Source organism: Pelobates fuscus, chromosome 5, assembly GCF_036172605.1.
Source record: "Pelobates fuscus isolate aPelFus1 chromosome 5, aPelFus1.pri, whole genome shotgun sequence".
NCBI classification, from domain to species: domain Eukaryota; kingdom Metazoa; phylum Chordata; class Amphibia; order Anura; family Pelobatidae; genus Pelobates; species Pelobates fuscus.
The window spans coordinates 291696234-291720948 of NC_086321.1; the positions used below are offsets into that span (position 1 = coordinate 291696234).

The 24715-nt window shown below is 39.7% G+C and overlaps 1 protein-coding gene across 1 annotated transcript in view; it reads right to left on the reverse strand.

Annotated features, from left to right (window-relative positions):
- Window positions 1-24715, reverse strand: part of CPAMD8 (C3 and PZP like alpha-2-macroglobulin domain containing 8) — a 140303-nt gene that overhangs the window by 29520 nt on the left and 86068 nt on the right. The window contains exons 33-37 of the mRNA XM_063455440.1: window positions 17643-17798; window positions 14143-14205; window positions 11179-11387; window positions 7901-7988; window positions 1441-1515 (exon numbers count right to left, since the gene is read on the reverse strand). Of these exons, the coding sequence (XP_063311510.1) occupies window positions 1441-1515; window positions 7901-7988; window positions 11179-11387; window positions 14143-14205; window positions 17643-17798 (591 nt within the window). The remainder of the gene's footprint in view (window positions 1-1440; window positions 1516-7900; window positions 7989-11178; window positions 11388-14142; window positions 14206-17642; window positions 17799-24715) is intronic.

A 24715-nucleotide genomic window follows, 5' to 3' on the forward strand; every position in this document is an offset into this window, starting at 1 on the left:
GAAACACACAATGCATCCTTTACATACACAGAGAAACACACGATTCCCGTGCACAAACACAGAAACACACAATGCATCCCGTGCACACACACAGACACTACTTACTTTACAGTATTGGGGAGAGAATGACACACTTGGATGAGCTGGGATGGAGGGAATGACACACATGGGGGGCTGGTTGGGAATGAGATGCATGGAGGGACAGGGGGGATGAGACGCGTGGGGGTGCTGGGATAAGAAGCATTGGAGAGGTTGGGGGGACAGAGCAATTTTCGCACCGGAGCCCAGTGGTTTCTAGTTACGCCTCTGGTTCCACCACATAGAGGTTGCTGCACTGGTTAGCATCCCTTCCCGACCAGACCCCTGGCACAATCATTGATCCACATCTGTAAAAGCATTAGCATGTGCAGCACACATGAGCCAAACTATGGGCTGTCCAGGAACCCAAATCAGTGTTGAAACTTGAGCCAGGGAGTCTAATTACCATTACAACTTCATTGAGATGAAGTGAGTATAGTGCCCAGAGTGTCCCTTTTATAAGTGTCTGTGGGAGCATTTCTAAGCGTACCCGGTATGTGTTTGTGAGCACCAGCTAAATGTTGGTACTCAACCATTGCGCCCAAGTGTCCCTATTTAGGAAAGACAGTCCCTATAGGTGGCCCAAATTTATCTGTACATCTTTTCAAGGCGCTCCATGCTGTTGCCATGTTTGAGTGTGTCACAGAGCTCCACAGCAATATTACTCACAGCAATGTGTCTATAAATTACAAAAAAATGTGCTTAGAAACCAGTCTGTGTAAATTAGACACATTGTTCTGCCCCTGGTCATTGCTCTGCCCCTGGTCACAGTATCTTAGAACAGCCCAGTCCCATTTTTGCTCATTTGAAACGTAGAGCAGTATGCTTTACACAGGGCCAGACTTAGCCCTGCAAGTTCCTCATGCAAACATTACCCACCATTATTATTATAAATTCATTTTAAAAAATTGTAAATATAATTTTTGAGAAAGCTAATGAAATAAACATCCATCCTCTAACAGGTACACTTAGAAACTTAAAATTAGTTGTTTCAATAATGAAAAAAAAACAACAACAAACAAATAATAAATACATTTATATTTCAAGTATTGCCTTATAGTAATGATTTTAAGGGATTATTAACCAGTGACCAACCCAATATCAAGTGTACCTTCTTGCAATTCATTTTTTTAATAAACAGAACATAAAGTAACATTGTTATAACTGTTTAAATGACAGCTAAGTTTGAAACAGAAAAAAATACTACAAATCTATTTCTTCTGTAAAATGCCAGCTCAACGTATATTAATTTTATATTTTTGCAACAGAGACTCAAATTGCAGATTGACTCAAATTTGCGGAATCACGGTAAATAGCATAATAATAATAATAATAATAATAATAATAATAATAATAATTTACCTCATCAAAGTAGAATAGCACTTTTCTTCCATCTACTTCATAGCGTTTTAGTCCAATCTGTTTGTTCATGAGTAGCTGAAATGCAGAATAAATAAATGATTTGAAATGTAAAACATGTTTTGCAAATCAAGATTATAATTAACCAAAATATTGTATATTTCACCCCATCTAGTAACTATAAAATATTATATGCATTAATTAAAATAAGGAATAAGAAAGTGAATCATTCCCTTTAAATATAGAATGATGTTTGTGTTGTGTTGTCCTGCAGTCATAGCAGGAGAGCAGTATTTGCAACATTTACATACATTTTCACAGTCAGTGAGTAATGGGACACAATATGTAAATGTACTTTGTAAGATTTTAGGTTTCCATCTTCCTCAACAAAACCCTTTATAGTATACTTTAAATACAATATTTACATATTTTCATAGAAACATGGAAACATGGAATGTGACGGCAGATAAGAACCATTCGGACCATCTAGTCTGCCAAATTTTCTAAATACTTTCATTAGTCCCTGGCCTTATCTTATAGTTAGGATAGCCTTATGCTTATCCCACGCATGCTTAAACTCCTTCACTGTGTTAACCTCTACCACTTCAGCTGGAAGGCTATTCCATGCATCCACTACCCTCTCAGTAAAGTAATACTTCCTGATATTATTTTAAACCTTTGTCCCTCTAATTTAAGACTATGTCCTCTTGTTGTGGTAGTTTTTCTTCTTTTAAATATAGTCTCCTCCTTTACTGTGTTGATTCCCTTCATGTATTTAAATGTTTCTATCATATCCCCCCTGTCTCGTCTTTCCTCCTAGCTATACATGTTAAGATCCTTTAATCTTTCCTGGTAAGTTTTATCCTGCAACCCATGAAACCAGTGTAGTAGCCCTTCTCTGAACTCTCTCTAAGAAAAAACAACTGTGAGGAAGGCTTGGAAGGCTTGGACGCAAGTCTCTTTTTCAGCTTTTTCACCTATGGATATAGGTGTTTCAATATGGTTCACTGTGTGTGTGTATGTCACGACTGTCATCGTGCCTTCCACATATATTGTGTATGTGGTCCTGTTTGGGTTCGAACCTGGGTTCCCTGCATCCCAGCCATATACCTTATCCTTGGCTCCACGCATCTTTGGCTAAATTACATGTTTGTTAATAATACTAACAATAACTCCAGAAACAACAGCCTGTGAAACTTATCTACCACGAGATGAGTAAAGGAATCTGTGGCGGACCCTGGGTAACTCAACTGGTTATCTCTGCTATTATTATATGAAGAGATCCTTCCCCCCTCCCCAGTGTGATGGTGCATCCAGAAGTGTCACCGTGACATCCATAAGTGCCCAACAGGCCCTTTATGTCTGGGGCTTGCTATACTGCCTCTAAGCCACAGCAGATGTCCCATAGTGTTTATTAAAAATATAACAAATTATTACAAATAACAAAATTAACTGGTAATTCCCACAGGAAAAAAGAAATATATAGTAAACTATAATGAAAGTATAAAACATGATTAATATAATATATTATGTATATTTAGAAAAACTGTGAATTCAACCCTAGGTGATTAAATGCACAGAGTCTAATTCTAATATGATTATTGTCTGAGGTCAGCAACATATGACTCGAATGCCATTCACGGCACGCTAGGGGCCCTAGAAAAGCCCTCTTGCATGCTATGCTTGATCACCTGGCCAGTATTTCACCTGCACAGCCAGCATGTGAGGCTAACTGTGTGAAATCTATATTGCAAAAATACAGGCAATGCTAATGCGGATATTTTTTTTTTGCTGGCCAGTCGATGGGTTCCGTCTGAGGGAGCCTGCTTGCTGCATGGCTCTGTCCCCACATACTGAACACTGTGATCTCCTGCTGCTACACTGTACCAGAATGAGAGAGAGTGAGGACTGAGGCAACAATGGGCAACTTGTATTATACATGGTAGGTATATAAACACAGAGTATGCACACAGTGACACCTGACACAAACAGACAAACACATTGCTCGAGAAGCACAGCATGCACAAACTGGTACACACTGCTGAGGCACAATATGCACATGCAACTCTACTACACACTGCTATAATACCATTTACTAGAAAATGTTTTTTACAAAACTATGGAGACTGCACCCATAGCAATCAAACACCATAACCACTACCATAAACTGTAGAAATTCTAGTACTTAGAGCAACCTTTTAATAAAAGAAAGAAATATCTTCACAGAGTATAAAACGATTTTAAACTTAAACATATTCTTTGTTAAACTTGCAACATATTTAGAACATAACTTTATTACATGGCTAATTGGCTTTTGATCGATGTTGTAAGCAAAAGCTTGAGTCATTTGGAATAAATCATGTAAAACAACAACATACAGGAATTTTGAGATTATGACATTCTTGATGCACAGAAGTAATTTAGAGGGCTTTGGGAACTGGCCCCACAGACTGTTAATGAGGTCAATAAAAGAATTCCACTGCCTGCTGGGAGCCCCACACATTTCCCGGAAACATGCTTCCAAGAGAGGGCTCCGTCTAGGCTGAGGAATGCCCAAGACGCCTTATGCCACAGGGAGCAGGAGACAGAGAACTCCACATTCACATAAGCACCCCAAGATCCGAATACCGAATAAGAGCCAGACTACATTTAAGACACTTTGTCCATAAAGTGTAAAATGTGTACTAAAGTATGTGCTTATTTCCTGGAAGCTATGGACAGATCTGTTTCATCTGCAGATTTCAAAGTGTGAAACAGGTAGGCAGAATGCTGACTGAAATGTAACTGTATCGTTACCTTCATACAGACATACTAAAATACAGATCACATGAAAAATGTTTGGATAGCATCAGATTCCTTGATTAAACCCATGTGCTAATAGTAGGTGACAGGATTACAGGATTAATTCACAAATGGAGGATACCACACTCACACTCACATCAGGGCCAGGGTTGGCAAAACCCAGTTTAGTAGATAAAATAAATTATGTCCAGGCACTCAGGATTGCTGCAGGAAGGCAGGTTCATTGGAACAAAAAGTGCAATGTTTCGGCTTACACAGAGGCCTCTATCAAGATTACAGGATTAGACATTTTCTGGTAACACTTTCTTAGCTGTGTTTAAAGCCTGAAAAAATACTTTATTGAGCATAGACATCAAATAAAATGGATATTCTATGTGGCAATATGATTTTTAATGCAGCAGTCTAAACACCAAAGTAACTAGAGCAATCGGTAATGGTTATGGTGCTAGGAATCCATTGGCATCCCTTGTTTTTTTGTATAAGATAAATCAAATCTAGGCATAGACTAGCAGAATTGATATAAAGAATTTGTAGAGATTTCTGCTTTAGTGATACCTGATGAGGTAGACAAACTGCGGGCTGCAAAGGGAATCAGGTAAGTGTAAAACAGCTTGAAAACAGCTTTAATCTTACCTGGAGGACTGTGCCAGATGATTCAATGCAGCTCATTTTTAGTAGTTATGGCGGAAGGTGTTTTTGTGTGCCATTCCCTATTTCCCACCAAACTCATCTCAAATGCTTTGAGAAAAATCAGGTCTCTACACACAGAGCACAGATCCTTGCCTGCTACTTGGATACTTTGGAAGATTCACTTCCAAATTTTTTGTCCAAAGTCATTCAAACGTGGGGTTAGCAAAGCAGTCACAGTGAAAGAGCTGATCAAATTTGAACAGATAATGCAGGAGTGAATGTTCTGCATTGTCCAACTGGCAGCAGAGGGGCCAGGATTTTTGTGCCAGAAGGAACCCCAAATGAAAACAAGGGTATGGATCAGCCTTCAAAAACTTGTTGCAACCTAACCATTTCAAAGAGTGAAGATCGGCATGCTCCTTCAGCAGGGTTTGACAACCTTCAGCACTCCAGATGTTGTGGACTACAACCCCCCTGATGCTTTGCAAGCATTATAGCTGTAAGAGCATTATGGGAGGTGTAGTCCACAACATTGGGAATGCTGAAGGTTGCCTACCACTGTGGGGCATAAACTTGTGTAGGGTATGCAAAACATTCTAACATAGTCTGACAATTTACATTGGGATGGTGCTAGGTTGCTCCTGGCACCATGAGCACTGTTGCAGTTCGTAGTGGTTATGATGCTTGCCGTGTTTCTTTAAAATATTGAGCCATACTTAAGGATAAAGTCCAATTATCCGAGGAAGGGAATGCCATAAGACTAGTGCAGCCATAGAGAAAAAAGTGAGTTGGTAGAGTGAGTGTACACTAAGGAAAATGTGGAGGTAGAGCAAACAGGTTGGCACATATTTGTAGACTATATTGACTGGGGAATTCTTATTGAGAGTTTTACAGCTAAGTACTAGAATTTTAAATCTGAAACATGTATAGGAATCCGGTGTTAATATTGATAAGTAGGAGGCTAGGTAGAGTCTGGAAGTGGCATTGATTATGCATTATAAAGGGGATTTTACAACTTCCATTAATGCCTCATATTTCACCATATTTATCTCACGTTTAATTCCCAACTACTGCTCTATGTATGTATGTATGTATGACCTTGTTTTGTACAGTGCTGCGGACTTTGTTGGCACTTAATAATTATAATGTACAATTTCCACAATATATAATTTAGGTGGACTTTGCCAACTAAAGTTAAGTTGTGGGTATTTGAACATGTAGAGCTGCTGATTAAGAATTTTAGGCAGATACATTTGAGGAGTTCAATATTGACTAGAACAATGTCATACTACAATGCTAAAGTTTTTTAACAAATAAGAACATGTGCAATGCCTGGGACAAGACATTCTTATTTGAAGATATGTTATTTGAGATATGCAGTCAGACATGTGTAGTCAACTTGCTGGGGTTAAACAGTGCAATTACAGTTTACATCCATATGCAATAAACAGTATCCTCCAAGCTAAATACACAGGAGGATTCCAGTACAGGCAACGTCTGATTTAATTCAATCCAGATGTACGGCACAATCCAGACCTCTAGGGAAGTTGTAAAAAACTCCCATAAGAGAGGATCTCTCACCCCAGTCTGTCCAAAATGTATATTAAATCCCTTTTGCCCAGCAGGCATTCCGGACTGAACGGAGACTTCCTACAAACAATGTGCACACCGCTTCTAGCAATGATCACTAACCTCTATCCTTTGTAACACGCTTCACTGACTCTGGAAACAAGCCAAGTTCTCTCAGTTTATCTGCCAGTGGTGATCATTTGATTGACTCAACTACATGAGACCCCTCATTTAAAAGCGGGATACCTCCTCAGGGAGAGTTGTGTATTTTGAGTGATAACATAATTGCACAGACGGCTCTGTAACAATATATTCTATATGCTGCTGCAGGAAATGGGTGTAGTAAATATTGTGCACACAGTTTTTTTTCTTCCCATTGTTGGACATATGTTTAATCCAGTGTATTGTGTATGCAGTGCTTAATAAAGGGACATACATCACTTGACAATGGTTTTTTAAACCAGCTAGCAAACACTTTTACACAAATATATATCTAAAATAAATCCAGGGAAGTTTGTGCACACTTCATTAATTGCACCGTGTGTCAGAGCATCACAAACTCACAGAATAACACACACTGACAAATTCAGGTACAGATTCACAGAAGTACACACAAATATGGGTATGAACAGTTGATTATGAATGGGACATATAAATAATCTGATCAGTTCTTCAGATCCAGAAGAGGGACAGTTAAGACCTTACAGTTGATGATTGTTTAATGAGACTAATCTTGGTGTGAAAGGGTTAGCCATTAGTGCAAGTCCCTGATATGGAAGCAGCTTGCTTCTTTTTATTTACACATAGCTTACTTTCACAAGGTGAACATAACGAATAACAATAAAATCTAAATCCACAAAACTTGGAGCAGTCCCATGGAGAGGGTATGATAGATGCAGAGAGACGCAAGCAAGAGATGGACAGAGTGACACTTGTGAAAGAGACATACTGTTGAGAGAAATAATTAAAAATAGATTGTGTTGAAGACAGGGAGAAAGTGTGTTAAAGAATAATAAAAAAAAAAGATACAATGAATTAGGAAGAGGAATACAAGACCATTGGAGGAAACAGATATTCAATAGGACACGGATTGGCTACATCAATGCCCCCCTAGGGGTGGGTGTGAAGAGTAAGAAGAAACAGGTAAATGTGAAAAAATAAAATAATGTCTACCTGTTTCTACTGCCAGCAGAATGAGACAATTGTCCCATTTAAAGCAACCTCTTTTGAATGAGACAGTCTCAGAGTGATGTATGTTAATTTAACAATACCAGGAAGAAATGCAAAGTTAAGGCCAAACTATCTGATTTGGAAAAATTCACCAACTCTGCAATTTTAAGTTAAAACGGAATTGTTAATAGCCCACAGTTCCAGATTTACTGAATAATCTCCATGGTCTGTTAACAAAAGATTTGTCAGTTATGAAGGGAATTAAAGAATCAACCGAATCATACAGGGTTACCTGCTCCAAGCTTTCAATGTCTGCTCGGAAGCCCGATAGCAAGGAGAGTTCAAGAACAGCCATGTTAGAAGCGCCTGTGTGGAGCCATCTGAAAAATATACAAACAAATGGATGTAGATTTAATATACCTGTGGGCTAAGATGCTATCCCTTGTACATTAGAGTTCCCAAAACTAAAGCAGTATGGAATAAAAATCCAATTACTTTAATAAGTTGGCTTTGGGTGGGGGGCTATAACTAAAGAACTTCGATTCTATGTCATGCTAAGGTTTCTAAACTAATTTTCAAAAAGGGAAATATAGTAGAAAATGTTTCTAAAGTGTAACAGCTGATGATAGACAGGCACCAAGTATATTGCCTAAATAGAGGATAAAACAAAGAGAGTCATACACTTTTGAGAGACACTCCTGACCCCTAAAGCACTTCAGCTTTCTGTAGTTTTCATTTTATAAAAAGTGTAAATTTCAACAGAAATTGGTACTTTTAAAAATTAACCTTTACACACCCTGGCCGACTATTCCCCCTCATTTATGATGACATGATCATGTGGAGATACAAACAACAACAGGTTATCATGGAGACTCCTATTCACCGAAGTATGCATACAAAGAACAAAACGATACATGCATAATAATCAAGGGAAGTTAAGTACTTAAAGGGGCACTCCAGACACCTAACATATTTCAGATTGCTGAAGTGCTTTATATGTGAAGAGTGGGTCTTTTTTTTTTTTAGATTTTACAAAAATTACAGATTTCAATAGAAATTTACACTTTTATAAATTAACCTGATTACACCCCCTGATTTTAAAGCAGACAGCAGTTCCTGTGACTTCCTGGTTTGTTTAGCTCAATGGTGCTAAATTCAAGAGGCAACAATTGCCCAGAGCACCTGGCTGAAAAAGACTTCTTATTGAGCTGCATTGGGAAGTCTGTGATTGGACAGCCACAGAAAGTCTGGGGTTAGAAGGGAAGGGCTTGCACAAGCTTCAGGCATGAAGATCTGCAGGTTTTGCAAGCTGTTTTTAGATAAACCCCCAATGAAAAAAAGAACAATTAAACGCATGCAAGGTTTTACTGGAGTTATATCAATGTAACAGTGGCTTTTATTTGGGCAGTGGAGGGTCTATTCAATTTAGCAGCATAAACAGCAGAGTGAATTTCTTTTCCTGCCATCCAATGATATATGTCTTTATAAGAGGTCACTATCCCTGAGAAAACAGGCAACAAAAAGAAGGAATAATATGTGGTAAAGCATGAACTGTATGTTGGACATCCAACTCGTGTTAAGTGACACGCCCTTGAAATCTGAGAAACAGCATAACAGGAATTTGTAATGACATATATGCGGGGAATGAAGACTGATAAAAATAATTGGGCAACGAATCAAACATTCTCTTGTGGATTTAGATTTTTGGATAATTATTGTTATATTGTCTCAATGAATTTCCAATTCCCTTAAAAACATGTTTCCTTTTTTTTATTTATCTGTAGTTTGAAATGTGCCCCTCCTATCGTTAATGAATTGTGAGCAGGAAATCTGTACTTAAAAGAAAATGAGTTCAAGGGCTTAACTAAACTTGCTCCCGGTTGGTATTTTATGAATAAGGACAATGTTTTTTTTTAAGATTATTTAATTTTTAGCCCTCACCCTATGCCCACTGCTGCATAGTTGCAAAGTCTAACAGGTTAGGGGAAAATTTACAGAGAGGAGTACCCCACCATCTGTAAATTTGACCAGTCGCCACTTGGCATATGCCTACAGTGCAAAAAATAAGGGGAAAAGCTAGAGGGTATCTAGCACTCAAGCCCCTCCTCATCACATGGGAAATTGCTGCCCAAAATGGGAGGAGAAAGCCAAGAATTGTGTTTGATAATTGATAGCACTTTGTAACGGAGCTCCCTGTACCCCTGGCTTGGTACCTAGCTGGAACAGGGGACAAATCTCAGCACTCTTGCCCTCAGTCACCGTAGCTTGACTGGGTTCCTGGAACCACCCCCTCCTGGAGCTGAATGGGGAATTAGCTCTAGACACCCCCCGGGGCACTGAATGACACTCAGTCCTTGGCGCTCTAGTCCTTACAAGGACTTTCCCCATTGAATTTCCTGCAAGCTGGAACAGCAGACACAGGGGTTAAATCTTCCTTCCCTCCAATAACAGGACGACACACAGTTTTGGAGTGTAAGCTGGAACGCTTTAGTGGCAGCCACAACTGGCCTTATATGCATGTCCCCATGCAAGGAGCACCCCCCTGGACCTTGTAGGGGACTACAGCACAAAGTCACAGAGAAAGGACAAAGGTGTTTAAATACATGAAACTCCCATATACAATATACAATCCCTCTCCCCTCTGCCTCAGATACTGTATTAACCCAATTATCTCCAGGCAGAAAAACACACATTTTTATAAAGTCCCAAAAGTACCCCCAAAACACATCTGTTACTTACCTTTGCAGCAGTTCCGTTCATCTCCCAGTGTAAATCTTGCGAGACCTGCGGTCGTCAGAGCGTTGCCACGGCTCCACGCGGCACGCAGACCGCAAGATTTACACTGGGAGATGAACTGAGCTGCTACAAAGGTAAGTAACAGCTTGCTGCCGGCCCCCCACTGCACAGCCCATGCCACTTGACCACCAGGGAATGACCTAGCCCCCCTCCCTGGCCAGGTAACAATTAAATATTAAAATAATAAAAATATTAAAATAAAATAAAAATGCCCTCCCCCCACCCAGTTTACGCACACTACACAAACACACATTCTGCATTCACACAAACACACACATTCTGCATTCACACAAACACACACATTCTGCATTCATTATATGCACACACTGCATTCATTATATACAAACACTACACAAACACACACACACTCTGCATTCATTATATACACACACTGCATTCATTGTATACACACACTGCATTCATTGTATACACACACTGCATTCACACAAACACACACATTCTGCATTCATTATATACACACACTACACAAACACACACACACACTGCATTCATTATATACACACACTGAATGTAATTTTATTGGGATCTAATTTTATTTAGAAATTTACCAGTAGCTGCTGCATTTCTCACCCTATGCTTATACTCGAGTCATTAAGATTTCTCAGTTTTTTGTGGTAAAATTGAGTACCTCGGCTTATATTCGGGTCAGCTTTTACTCAAGTATATACGGTAGTACAGAGCAATCTTCACTCAAATACAAAGCAATGGAAAAGATAATTGATCTCTTATCTGCAAGATACAGGTCTGTCTCACCTGGTGCAAGCTTCCAGAGTTACTTTGTACTCTTGATGGTCTTGGTGGGATCCTGGGTCATCATCATCAGGGATAGCACGGTCTCTTAAAAGAGTCTCTGGGCGTCCAACATGTCTCTTCTCTCTACCAAGCTTTGGCTCCTTCAGATGGACCAACAACTGAAAGGCAGGCTTGGCCACTGGGTCAGGAACATTGTAATGGACATCAATCTGAGAAGAACAAAATACCCAAAGAATTCACAAGCAAAGCACCACATTAAAGTATTTTGTAAAGAAAAAGTTTTCTGGTCACTCATTACCAGCATGCATTTTATAGATATGAGAGCCAAATCACTAGATGATTGAACAAGAGAGTACATTGTTTTGGGATATTTAGATGTGGTCCTACACTAATAGGAGTTCGAAAAGCTACTCCTACCATTTCACTGAAAACAGGATCATGCTACTTTCACCACTGTATAGGATGTAGACGAAAATTCATACTGGTAAAGGATTGGTGAGGTTTAGGGGAGTGCAGACACTGAACAGTCAGATATGATGAGATCACAAATGACTTCATATATGTTTTAACATTGCCATATTGACCTACATGTATTACTTGTTTAGGTAAAGGTACAGTAGAATGTCAGTATATTAACAAAGAATGTTAGGCTTTATTTGACAGCTTTAGATTGTATCTGGCCATTTGATGTTACTCTAGGGGAAGATTTCCTTGTTTCACTGTACATTGATCTGCCCTGATTAAATCAGCATTTGTTTTTAAATAGTCTTGGATCTGAATATTTACACTTAGGTCCCTGAGAGGAGGTTTTATATCAGCCATTATATTTGCAGAGGCTGGTTAATGTTACTGCAAGAAAAGACTCGATTCCATACAGCAACATGATATCATCTGTTATATATGTAAGGATGATTATTTGACAAGGGAGCTCAAAACTTCTTTTCTCCACTATATAAGCGTGCAATTAGGTCAAGTCAAACAGAAGTAAAGGTTGTGAAAACAGTAGAAATTGATTGTAAAGTGAAATGACTATGGTAAAGTTGATGAAATGGATTTGTCAACTTTATTAGATAGTTTAAAGTTTACCAAGGTGAAATTACTCTTTTGCAAATATAAATATATTCACAATTCAGTAAGAAATAAATTAACTATTATTGTGTTGTATTTTTAAACAGCCGATTACCGTAATTCTTGAAATATGAAACCGATTTACGAAAACCTCCTTATTCAAATTTTTCTGTACTAGTTATATCAGGCTACAAAGATTTAAAAATAAAGAATAAGCAGTCGATGACAAATCAGATGGGCAGATCAAGGTCACATTATGCTATATGAAAACTAAGACACCACCAAGGGTCCTCTAGCTTAAGAGGGACCACAAAACAGATAGGCATAACTCCTGGAGATAGGGGGTCTAATAATAAAAGGGGTATGCATAGTTTATAGAATTTAGAGGGTAACTGTTACTCTCAATCATTTTCCCATCTTACAGGCTAATAGCTGGTGGGCAGAACTTTTGCTATTTTTGTTATTCTTGCAAATTTTCACATGTTCCACAGACCTTAATACTAATGATCAAGGATATGGAGACATAATTTAGTATTATATGGAGAAAGCTATACATCAGGTAGAAAACAAGAACGTGCGAAGGCATAGAATAATACTCTTGAAGCGTGGCTAATAAGATATGCAAAACGGAATATCACTATAACGGCTGCAATGAGATTAACATGCTATATCTGTTGCCTAACAGACATATATTATAGTGCCACTGGGCATGAGAAAATAGTTAAAAGAAAATAAATCACTGCAAAACTAGGAAACAGCAGCAGAAATACAAGAGTGTATACACTTGTAAGCTTGCCAATCCATGCACTCAACTGATCCCACTGGCAGTCCTTTGGGGACAGTGCATTTCGATGCTGGAGACCACTTCTCCTCTTATCGCTTCCAGGCTTTGGTTGCGAGCGTCGGGAGATTGCCATTCGATCAGCTTGCTGCGCCAGGCTTTTTCACCACCTCGAGCCCGGGCCTTAAGGTGAACCGGTGCCTCTTGTCCAAAGGTCCTCTCCTTTCTTCCGACAGGACAAGGGGTCTGCAGGGGCTCCAGGGTTCTAAGTGCCCTGTGGGCATCTGGACGGCATGGTGGAGGCTTCACCACGTGGGCTCCCAGTCTAGATGAAGGACGGCGAGTCGGAGCAGCTGTGTGTTTCTGCTGTGTGTTAGGCATGTGGATATTGTAAGAGCAGCATGATATCCGATTCCAGAACTCCCAACACAGCTCATTGAATCTGGCCTCGAAGCTATCCCTCCAGTTCAGGCTTTCTTGGTTCGCTTGATTTGGTTGGTGTTGTGGTGAGCTGGCCATCTTTGATTAGCCATATATTTGCAGGAATGGCAGAAAGGAAAGTTTCCACTGCAGCTCAACAAGGGGGGATACAGGGCTTCCTTAATTACTATATTGCCTTGTTGTTGGAGCCAGACGGAGGGACCTATAGCTTCTCACGCAGCGGGAACCCACCAGGTTACAAGCTGGGAGCCGCTGCCGCACGATTACAGGAGAGGTGGTCTCGGATATGGCTACTAGGTTGCCCCAGTTGTGCCAAATGTTGGGATCCATGCCAAAGAGGTGTATGGTCTATTCTTTGTGTCCTCAAAATCGTTAGTTAGCTAGGATTTGGCAAGAGCTCATGTCCCTTGCGACTATTTAGCATGGTGGCTAGGTCCCCTTAATAATAATCCCTTTTGTTGCCAGTTAATCTAATATCTGCATATTGACCACTTGATAAGTTTTCAGAAAAAATAAATATATGGATGACTGCTTATATATCCATTGAAAAAGTCAATTTATATTGCAAGAAATTATTGGGGAATGGCAGTCGTTGGGAGAACCCAAGATTTAGGTAGACATCAGACTTGGACAAGACATTGTGTTTTACTTTTGCATCAATAATGTGCTCTTACCTGCATCAAACAACAGCCTTCCCCTTTAGCACTGACAAACAAACCAGTTGGGATGGTGGGAATCTGTATGCAAGATAATGACAAATGTGGATAAAAAATGCAAAACCTCTTTTTTGTGACACAGCTTATATATGGATAATATTTGTTTTAAATCTGTTCTCTAGTTTCATCCTTTCACCTTTTTATATCATCATTAAATTAAATTTATACGCATATCTGCATACATATAGCACCACCCAGTACATTTCTAGACTTTTCACATCAGTTGGCTTTCAGTGGGATAACTTGTGGACAATGCGCCTATCTTCTCAATTGTGACTGTAATAAAGGATGAAATTAAATGGCATTGAATTTCATGATTTATTATTTCAGAAATCAAAAATGGAGATCCATTGCAGACACCTCACCTGACGTAGTGGGACTGGTTTGTTTAACAAAATGTCCAAATTTGCAGCTACAGTCTCTACCAGTGTACCAAAGCACATGGTGTATGAAAAATGCTCCACTGTACACTGATCATTCACAGCATTGAAACCACTTGCCTAATGGTCAAACAAACATCTGTCAAAACAGCTCTGATACGTCAAGGTATGAACTCCACAAGGAATGTTTCCTATGGTATCTGGAACCAAGACATTAGCAGCAGATCCTTTATATCCTGCAAGTTGCAAGGTGGGGCCTCCATGGATTAGATATGTTGTTCCAGCACATCCTGCAGATGCTCAGTTGGATTGAGATCTGGGGAATTTGGAGTTCAAAACAAGATCTTGAACTTTTAATCATGTTCCTCAAACCATTCCTGAACAATTTATGCAGTCTGGCACGGTGCCTTGAACTGCTGAAAGAGGCTTCTGCCATCGGGGAACACCATTGCAACAAAGGGATATATGAGGTCTGCAACAGTCTCTAAGTAGATGGTATATGTCAAAGCAACATTCACATGAATACCAGGAGCCAATGTTTCCCAGCAGAACATTGCCCAGAGCATAACACTGCCTCTGCCAAACACTGCCACTGCCTATCTACAAAGCCCTGCATATTGTGGGACCCCCTCCCCTTTTTGTAGGGTTAGGGTGTATAAGATATCTGACTGAACATAGATTGTACTATATATTGTACTCTTTACTTTATACTTTATTTTGGATATTTTTGCCACCCTCATTACCCGTGTAGAATATCCATACTGCATCCACCCAGTTTTTAATTCATCTGTATTTTCACGAGTGTTTCACTATTATTACACTTTGTTTTTGTTTTGTCCGTAAGCGGCTTAATAAAGGGTATACCCCATAATTATTTTAAACAATTTAGAGATATCATCTTGTGGAATGGATGTCCAATTTTTTCATCTTTAGTGGAGCAACCATTTCACTTTAGTCTTTTTCCTTTAACAGAAAACATGATTCATCAGACCAGGCAACCTTCTTCCATTGCACCATCTGATGTTCATGATTGCGGCTACGCAACCCCCTACACAGCAAACTCCAATGCACTGTGTGCTCTCACATCTTTCTTTTTTTCATCATGGCCTGTATTATATTTTCTACAAATTTGAGCAGTAGCTCTCTTTTACAGTAGCTCTTCTTTGTGATCGGACCAGACGAGTTAGCCATCACTCCTCACGTCCATCAATGAGTCTTGGGCACCAGTGACCCTGACATTGGTTCACCGGTTGTCCTTTCTTGCACCACTTTTGATAGCTACTAACCACTGCATACCAGGAACACCCCACAAGACTTGCCATCTTGGAGATGCTCTGACCCGGTTGTCTGCTCATCAGTATTCGGCCCTTGTCAGAGCCACTCGGCTCTTTTCACTTGCCCATTTTTCATGCTTACAACATATGACATTCGAGAATTGACTGTTAACTTGCTGCCCAATATATCCACCCCTACACAGGTGCCATTGTAACCACATATTCAATGTTATTCACTAAACCTGTCAGTGGTTTTGATGTTGTGACTGATCAGTGGCTGTTCTACTTCGTAGAGGAACTAAATCACTTTAGGATAAATATATAGTGTTAAAGATCCCTCTTTCCATTTCAAATAATAAATGTACAAACAAGCAAAATAAATCTCAGGATCCCCCCTATCGGTCCATGCAGAGCCGGCGCTATCCGAGCGCCGTCTCTGCTCTCAGCCTCCCTCCCCACCGACCCACATGCAGGGAGGGAGGCAGGAGAGGACCGGCGGAGCTATTGCCAGCAGCTCCGCCGGGTTCCTCTCGCGAGATCTGAGCGTTGCCGCGGCAACGCTCAGATCTCACGTGAGTGAACTCTAGCCCTGCGGGGCTAGAGTTCACTCTCCACTGGACCACCAGGGAAGGATGGCAGCAGCAGGATCCCCCCTCCCAGGCATAAGGTAAGAAGGGAGGGGGATAACTGATCTGCCCCCACCTCCACTGGACCACCAGGGACAAGGAACAAGAATCCCCCCTCCCCACATAAAGTAAGAAGGGAGGGGGGATATTAAGTAATGTACCCCCACCTCCACCCCACACACACACACATACACAGCACCAACACACATACAGCACCCACACAAATACACAGCACCTACACATATACACAGCACCTAAACACATACAGAGCACCAACAGACATACACAGCACCAACACACATACAGCACCCACACACATACACAGCACCAACACACATAAAGCACCCACACACATACACAGCACCCACACACATACAGCACCAACAGACATACACAGCACCTACACACATACAGCACTCACAGACACATACAGCACCCACAGACACACAGCACCCACAGACATACAGCACCCACAGACATACAGCACCCATAGACATTCACAGCACCCATAGACATTCACAGCACCCACAGACATTCACAGCACCCACAGACATTCACAGCACCCACAGACATTCACAGCACCCACACACATACAGCACACACACACACACACACACACACACACACAGCACCCTCACAAACACACAGCACCCTCACACACATTACACAAACCGCACCCTCACACTCACACAGCACACTAACAGTACCCTCACAAACACAAACAGGACCCTAACAAACACACACACAGCACACTACCAGTACCCTCACACGCAAACAGCACCCTCACACACAGTACATTTACAGCACCCTCACAAGTGCACACACACACACAAACAGCACCCTGACACACAGTACATTCACAGCACCCTCACAAGCACGCACACACAAACACCCTCACCCACATAGTACACTACCAGCACCCTCACATACACATCACACTAACAGCACACTCACACAGCTCACACACAGGTGTGTGTGTGTGTATATGTGTATGTGTATATGTGTATATATATATATATATATATATACATACATACATATATATATATGCGGCGTGTGCTTGTGCTTTAGGGTGCACACCCTAATGCAATAGGCTGCGCACGCCTATGCTTCACAGACTAATAAACATAGAATCCCATTTAACAGAGATAAGGTAAATTGACCAATTTTATGCTCACCATAGCTGTCTGCAGGATCTTCTTATTCAGATAGTTGAGCTCAAATGTTTCCTGATAATCTAGGTTGGTTGAAGCCAAAGATATTGTGAGGTTAACACCCCCAACATAAGAGAGGATTGCATATTCAGCAAGAGCCTGAAGAGCTACACAAGTGTCCTGTGAACAAAAAAATACATATAGTACTTAAAACAGGATTATTCACTAATCTGAGAAATCTCAAGAATTACAAATCCATTTCAACTTTTAGACTAAAATAGCAAAACTGAAAGTATAGCTACAGATTTTTTTTCCAATCGAGCAAATTAACTTTAATTGGAAATTAACTTTGATTTCCCAAAAATTCTTACCTTAGTAAATAACCCTACGGGTGTTTAACCCCCTTAAGGACACATGACATGTCATGATTCCCTTTTATTCCAGAAGTGTGGTCCTTAAGGGGTTAAAACAATTGTTTAGATTCTTTATATTCTGTAAATTTCAGATTCCATGCAATCTCACTTGCAAATACACATGAACCTTCAAAACATTCAAAAGTACTGAAACAAATGCCCTTGCAAGTTATTGGCTCAAAGGCAGGTAGTGTAAAAACATACAAAACAAACAAACAGAGCAGTCAGTCACACCATTCATTTCTCTTCAAAGTTTAGCAGTGGTTACAATATATTCTAGTCTCTGGAATAAGGGCTAATGTTAAAAGAAATGGGCCAGGGCTGCCCAATTCCTCTCATCTATTACCATATAAATTACTTACTACCTATGTTATGATAAATAAGAAGATGCTCAAGTCCACATTTGTAAATCATGCGCTTCTTATGATGTGTTTATTGTTTCTCTCCTTTTTTAAAAAAAACTGTTACAAGGTACGCATCACAGTACCTACAACTTATGCTTGTGAAAAAGCATATAATTTCATCTGTACATTGTGCTTGTAGATTTGCTAGAAAATGTATAGTTAGGAAAAACTTGTTTAAAAATACCGTATATACTCGAGTATAAGCCAACCCGAATATAAGCCGAGGCCCCTAATTTTACCCCAAAAAACTGGGAAAACTTATTGACTTGAGTATAAGACTAGGGTGGGAAATGCAGCAGCTACTGGTAAATTTCTAAATAAAATTAGATCCTAAAAAAATTATATTAATTAAATATTTATTTACAGTGTGTGTATATAATGAATGCAGTGTATGTGTATGAATGCAGTGTGTGTATGTATGAGTGCAGTGTGTGTATGTATGAGTGCAGTGTGTGTATGTATGAGTGCAGTGAGTGTGTATGAGTGCAGTGTGTGTGTGAATGCAGTGTGTGTAATGCAGTGTGTGTGATGCAGTGTGTGTTTGTGTATGTGTTGCAGAGCCTTGGTGGGGGGTTGGCATTTTTATTATTAATTTTTTTTAATTATTATTTTAATAATTTTTTTAAATTGTATTATTATTTATATATATATTTTTTTTCATCCCCCTTGATACATGGCAGGGAGGGGGCTCTCAATCCCTGGTGGTCCAGTGGCATTGGCAGTTCAGTGGAGGGGGCTGGCAGGAAGCATTTACTTACCTCTCCTGCAGCTCCTGTCAGCTCCCTTCTCCTCCGCGCTGGTCCGGTCAGCTACCTCTGCAAGTCCCAGTGTAAGTCTCGCAGCCGCGCTATGACCCCTTGGCTCTCGCAAGACTTACACTGGGAGCTGACCGGACCAGTAGGTGTTTTTCTGCATGTGGACAAATTGACCAAGTTACTCTAGAAAACTTATGTTCTAACATATAGGATCAGGTAAAGAATATATTGTTTTTATGTGCCTTTTAGAGTTAAACATGGTTAATTTGGCTAGAATCTAATGTGCACTGTGTGCAGCTCTGTACTGCGTAGATTTATTTGTACCTGGCATTTACTCAAAGTTAATTTTTCAAACGTTCTTCTCTGGATAGTTACTTTGGTTTATTTTAAAACATAGAGTGAACATTTTTCACATATAATATAATCAAATGTAGGTTAGAATGTTAACTGCTAAATCAAGTCATAAAGAACTAAATAAAATGCAACCATTGTGACAAAGAATTAGAAAAATATAAAATGTAACCATAAAATATCTATTTCTAAATATACACAGTGAAAATGAAATGTTATTGCAACTGGCAAATAATTACTACAGTACAGTGAAATAGTCCACGCAAGGTAAAATTTGATGTGTCAATTATTGCCCAGCAGGGGAAAAAAATAAATAGAAAGGTCAGTGATATTAAGAGGGCATATTTATGGCATCACTACCAAGTTCAGGTTTTGGGTGGGAACACACAGTCCGAATGAGTCAGGAATTTGAGGCAGTGAGCAATGCATGTGGGATAGACTGAGCACAATAAATAAACTGGAGATTCAGCTGGTGCAGTTTTAAAGACAGTCAGAACAACATTAATTCAGCATGTCCTGTCCATCTGTCCAATGTTCTCTAGGAAACCTACCTACAAATAAAAACAACAAAACTACTTTTTGAACCCAAACCTGAATTTAGAGGTTAATACCATGTTTATTAGCTATTATAGCCCTGATATCCTGCTTTGCCTCTAGACATTATTTAAAAAATACCTACTGAAACTGATAAAACAAACTCTTGGCAGAGAATTCTATATCATTATTGTTCAATCTGTAAAGAAACCTTCGACTGTGGGACCCTGGGGACCTTTGTGAAGAATCATTTATTAAAACACGAAACATCATTTTTACAGCCATACATGTCCTATTTGAATATTTATTCTACTATTGAAAGGCTTAAACAAGTCTACATTTTTTTTAACCATATCCTGGGAATTATAATTTTCTGATTAAGTTAATAATTTTTGGCAGGTTAATTGAACACCAATTGGATGACCATGGTCCACATTAGTATTATTATAGGTACATGATGCCAAACCCAGTATACTGAAATGATTCAGAAAAAAAAATCCTTCTGGTGTGTCAATGTGAAGATGTAACCTATTATGCTTAGTTTGAAATCCTACCACAGCTGTATTTTTTCCCCTTTAGACTACGTATGAATGAGAATGGATGGAACCCGGAATGTGTCCTTAAAATGCTTTATGACAGAACTCATTCCCTGTAATTACAAGTTCATTTGGCAGTCAGTACATTAATTATATGGGAATGTGACGGACAAGGCACATTCATGATAACTATAAAGTTAATTATCCACCAAAAGTACAGATTGCAAGATTTGCTAATCCACTGGGACACATTGAAGTTGTTTTAGATGAGTCTCAGAACTGCAGTTAAAAGTATGTGTCTCTCCAAACATCTGTTCTTAGTCCCTATACCTTTGGTCATACAATAATAGAACATTTACAGTCAGATGTTTAAAAGGACACATGGGAAACGTGAGGCTAAGAATGAAACCACATATTATTGAAAAAAACAAAATACACTCAAGAACTCAAGGAACAGTTTATTTCCTCACCTTTGCCACTAATGTTTCTCAATACGCTGTACACATATATTCCATCTTAGCCCAACAACAACTGTCTGTCAAAATATAGTATTGCCTATAAAAGCCTTTAAATGTGACTATATAAGGCCAGCTAATGCATACATGATATTCAAATAGCATACCATGTCTTAAAGTTATTCAAACTGAATGAAGACTATTGATATTGTTATTTTTTTAACTAAATAACAATGACACAGATGGAGCAGTAAAGGTACATTGCAATGTACAGAGCACCATATAGCTGTATATAGGCACACAGTAAACACAGGAAAAAGGACCAGGGAATGTATGGACTTGGTCTCTTCCTATGTGCTGTACTTGGTTTTTAATTCTAAAATCTATATCAAATAGTGCAGCCTTTATATTGTAAAGCCATCAGCATGCAGAACAGGGTCATGTGTATTATATCAAATAAATATTGCGTGTGTATCAATAATGTACATACACATAAAAAGTAAAAACAATAAACATTAATTGAAACTTCTTTTTGATTTAAAAAAAAAAACATAGATACATAATCAGGGCAATTCTCATATGCAAAGCAAAAATATAAACTTGCATATATAAATATCGAGTAAAGACCCAATATAAAGCTGGTTAAATCATCTGGATGCAATACCACTATATAAAAACGAATCACTCAATAGCAACAATACAATGTAAACAATTGTAATACCAGACAGATGGGTTATAACAGTGTTCTAACAAAAGTAACAGTAAAGCAATCAAATAAAAACAAAACAAATCAAGTTTCCGAAACAGTGCAAATCATTACCAATAGCAGATAAATAGCATTTTGCAATTTATTCAGGGATCAAAGTAAAGTCTCATATGGGCGATGACGGAGTCACAAAAACAGAGATGCATACAATAGACAAAAAAAATAAATAAATACTGTGACCTAGCACTACTTCTTCAAAGTAACTTAAAGGAACTGTATAGTTAAAATGTATTTTTTTTTTGTCTCTACCGCAATCAAAATACAATAGAATGTCCATTTTTTTTTTATAATGTCCTATAACATTACAGCCTATGAAACGGCTTCCATGGTCCCATGAAACTTCATTACGGTACCCCACCAGCATAGGTTTTGCATTATCAGTGCATGCACACAGAATATGTGCATACGCGCTGTATGTAGAACATGGGTGTCAGAGGAAGCATTATAGTGGAAAATGTATCATACTTACCGTAATTTTCTTTTCCTGGCTATTATTCATGGCAGCATATACACATGGGTTAGCTCCTCCCCTACAGCCAACAGGACAGGAAAACCACCAAGGTTTTAAAAGGAGGCTCCATCCCTAAGGTCCTCAGTCAGTTTACAAGCTCTACAGTACATAAATAGAGACATTAATGGGTGGGAAGTATATGCTGCCATGAATAATAGCCAGGAAAAGAAAATTACGGTAAGTATGAATACATTTTCCACTTTCCTGGCTAATCATGGCAGCATATACACATGGGGAATACCCAAGCTTACAAAGGGATAACACAATAGCCAATCAAAGGGATAACAGAAAAAGCCAATCAAATAATCAGAATAATTCAACATAGATAGAAGAATGAACTGAGTTAAGTACTTGAGTACCAAATTGTGCATCATAGACTGTTTTAACGAACAGTATGAAATGCCAGACAAACGTGTCTAAAGAGGTTCAAATGCTAGCTTACAAAAAGTGTCAGCAGAAACCATTTCCATGGCAACCCATGATGCTGCAACAGCATGAGAGGAGAGTGCCCTGATACCCTCCAGCAAAGGTAGAGAACGGACGTGACGTCCAAATTGTGCCTCATTAATTGCTTCAATGTCCAATATGTAATGCAGGACAAACGAGTTCAAAGAGGTCCAAATGCCAACTTTACAAAGTTTCAGCAGAGACCATTGCCATGGATGCTGTAACAGTACTAGTGGAGAATGCCCCAAATCCTTTGGTACAGGTAGAGAATGGCATTGAAAGGCTCTCACTTTAGGCAGGATCTCTGGTGCTACATGCAAGACAACCATATCCTGTTGAAATTCAGTGAATGGGGGTACACAGGATCAAGCCTGGAGTTCACCCATTTTCCTTGCTGGGGTACCAGCCACCAGCACTTTCTGTGCTACCACCATGGAAGCTCCTTCTAGAGGTTTGAATAATGGTTCAGTCAGGGCCCGTGAGACCAGTGGTACGTCACATATTGGCTTCACCACACTCAGTGGAGGCATGATTTCATTCAATGCCTATATGAAGCAAAGTGCAGCTAAGTGCACACATTCACCTTGCTGAGGTACCAGTCACCAGCAACTGCAACGTCTGGGCTAACATCATGGAAGCTCCTGCTAGAAGTTCAGTCAGAGTCTGTGAGACCAGTGGTACGTCACATATTGGTTTCAACACTCTCAGCGGAGGCTTGAGTTCAATTCTTGCTTACATGAAGCAAAGCACCAGGGGCATCAACGCTCAATCGGTACCCTTCAGTACAGGTAGAGAATGACATAGATAAGCATTCACCATAGGCAGGCTCTTCAGGTGCCAAATGCAAGACGACCATATCTGTTGAAAAGTAGTGAAAGGGGATTCACAGGATCAAGCCTGGAGTTCACCCATTTTCCTTGCTGGGGTACCAGCCACCAGCACTTTCTGTGCTACCACCATGGAAGCTCCTTCTATAGGTTCGAATAATGGTTCAGTCAGGGCCCGTGAGACCAGTGGTACGTCACATATTCGCTTCACCACACTCAGTAGAGGCATGATTTCAATCAATGCCTATATGAAGCAAAGTGCAGCTAAGTGCTCCTCTAGAGTGTTATAACACAGCACCTTTCAAGGCCTGAACAAGGAGTAATTCCAACAGACAAAAGCATGTCAAGCTTAGTAAAGCCTGTATAGGATTGTAAGAGGATCTCAATGACCGTCTCAGGGATGCCTATACTAATATGGACTCCCGCATCAACACCAGAACTTGAGGACCCTGGTGTGTCATGGGGCCTTGTAATAGGTCTGGACGTACAGGAATTTTCCTTGGAGGTTCCAGAATCATCTTATTCATCATAGGAATTAGAGTCGACACGGTCTTCCACTGTCACCTTTTGCATTGCCTTTTTAGGAAAGTCGAAAACAGGAAAATATGTACATCACACTAAAATTCAAAATTTGAGTCAGTGTATCCTGAACCTGAGCATTCTGGTCCTGGCATGTAAAAAATACTTCTGGACCTGGTAGGTCCAAGAAATGGCCATCAGATCTATGTAGGGTATCAGACAATCTGCGTCATCCCTGAGGATACATCAGGACATGGTTGCCAATCCACCTTGTCCACAGTTATTCGGCTCCAGCAAACAGCCATTGTATTCTGAGCCACTGGTTGTTCTTCTGTGCCCTGATCATTATGGGCTGGAATTCCATCAATACGTATCTGTGAGACCCATCTTGGTAGATATAGGATACAGTTGCATTGATATTTGAGCAAATTTGGGCCCACTCATTCTTCAGCAAGCCTCTGAAGTGAAGAAGAGCCTTGAAAATGACTCTTAGTTCCATACAAATGAATGGAAATATTGTGCAACATGGTCCAAACACTGTGCAACCAATCTTATAAAAACTGGAATTCGAGCTAATAA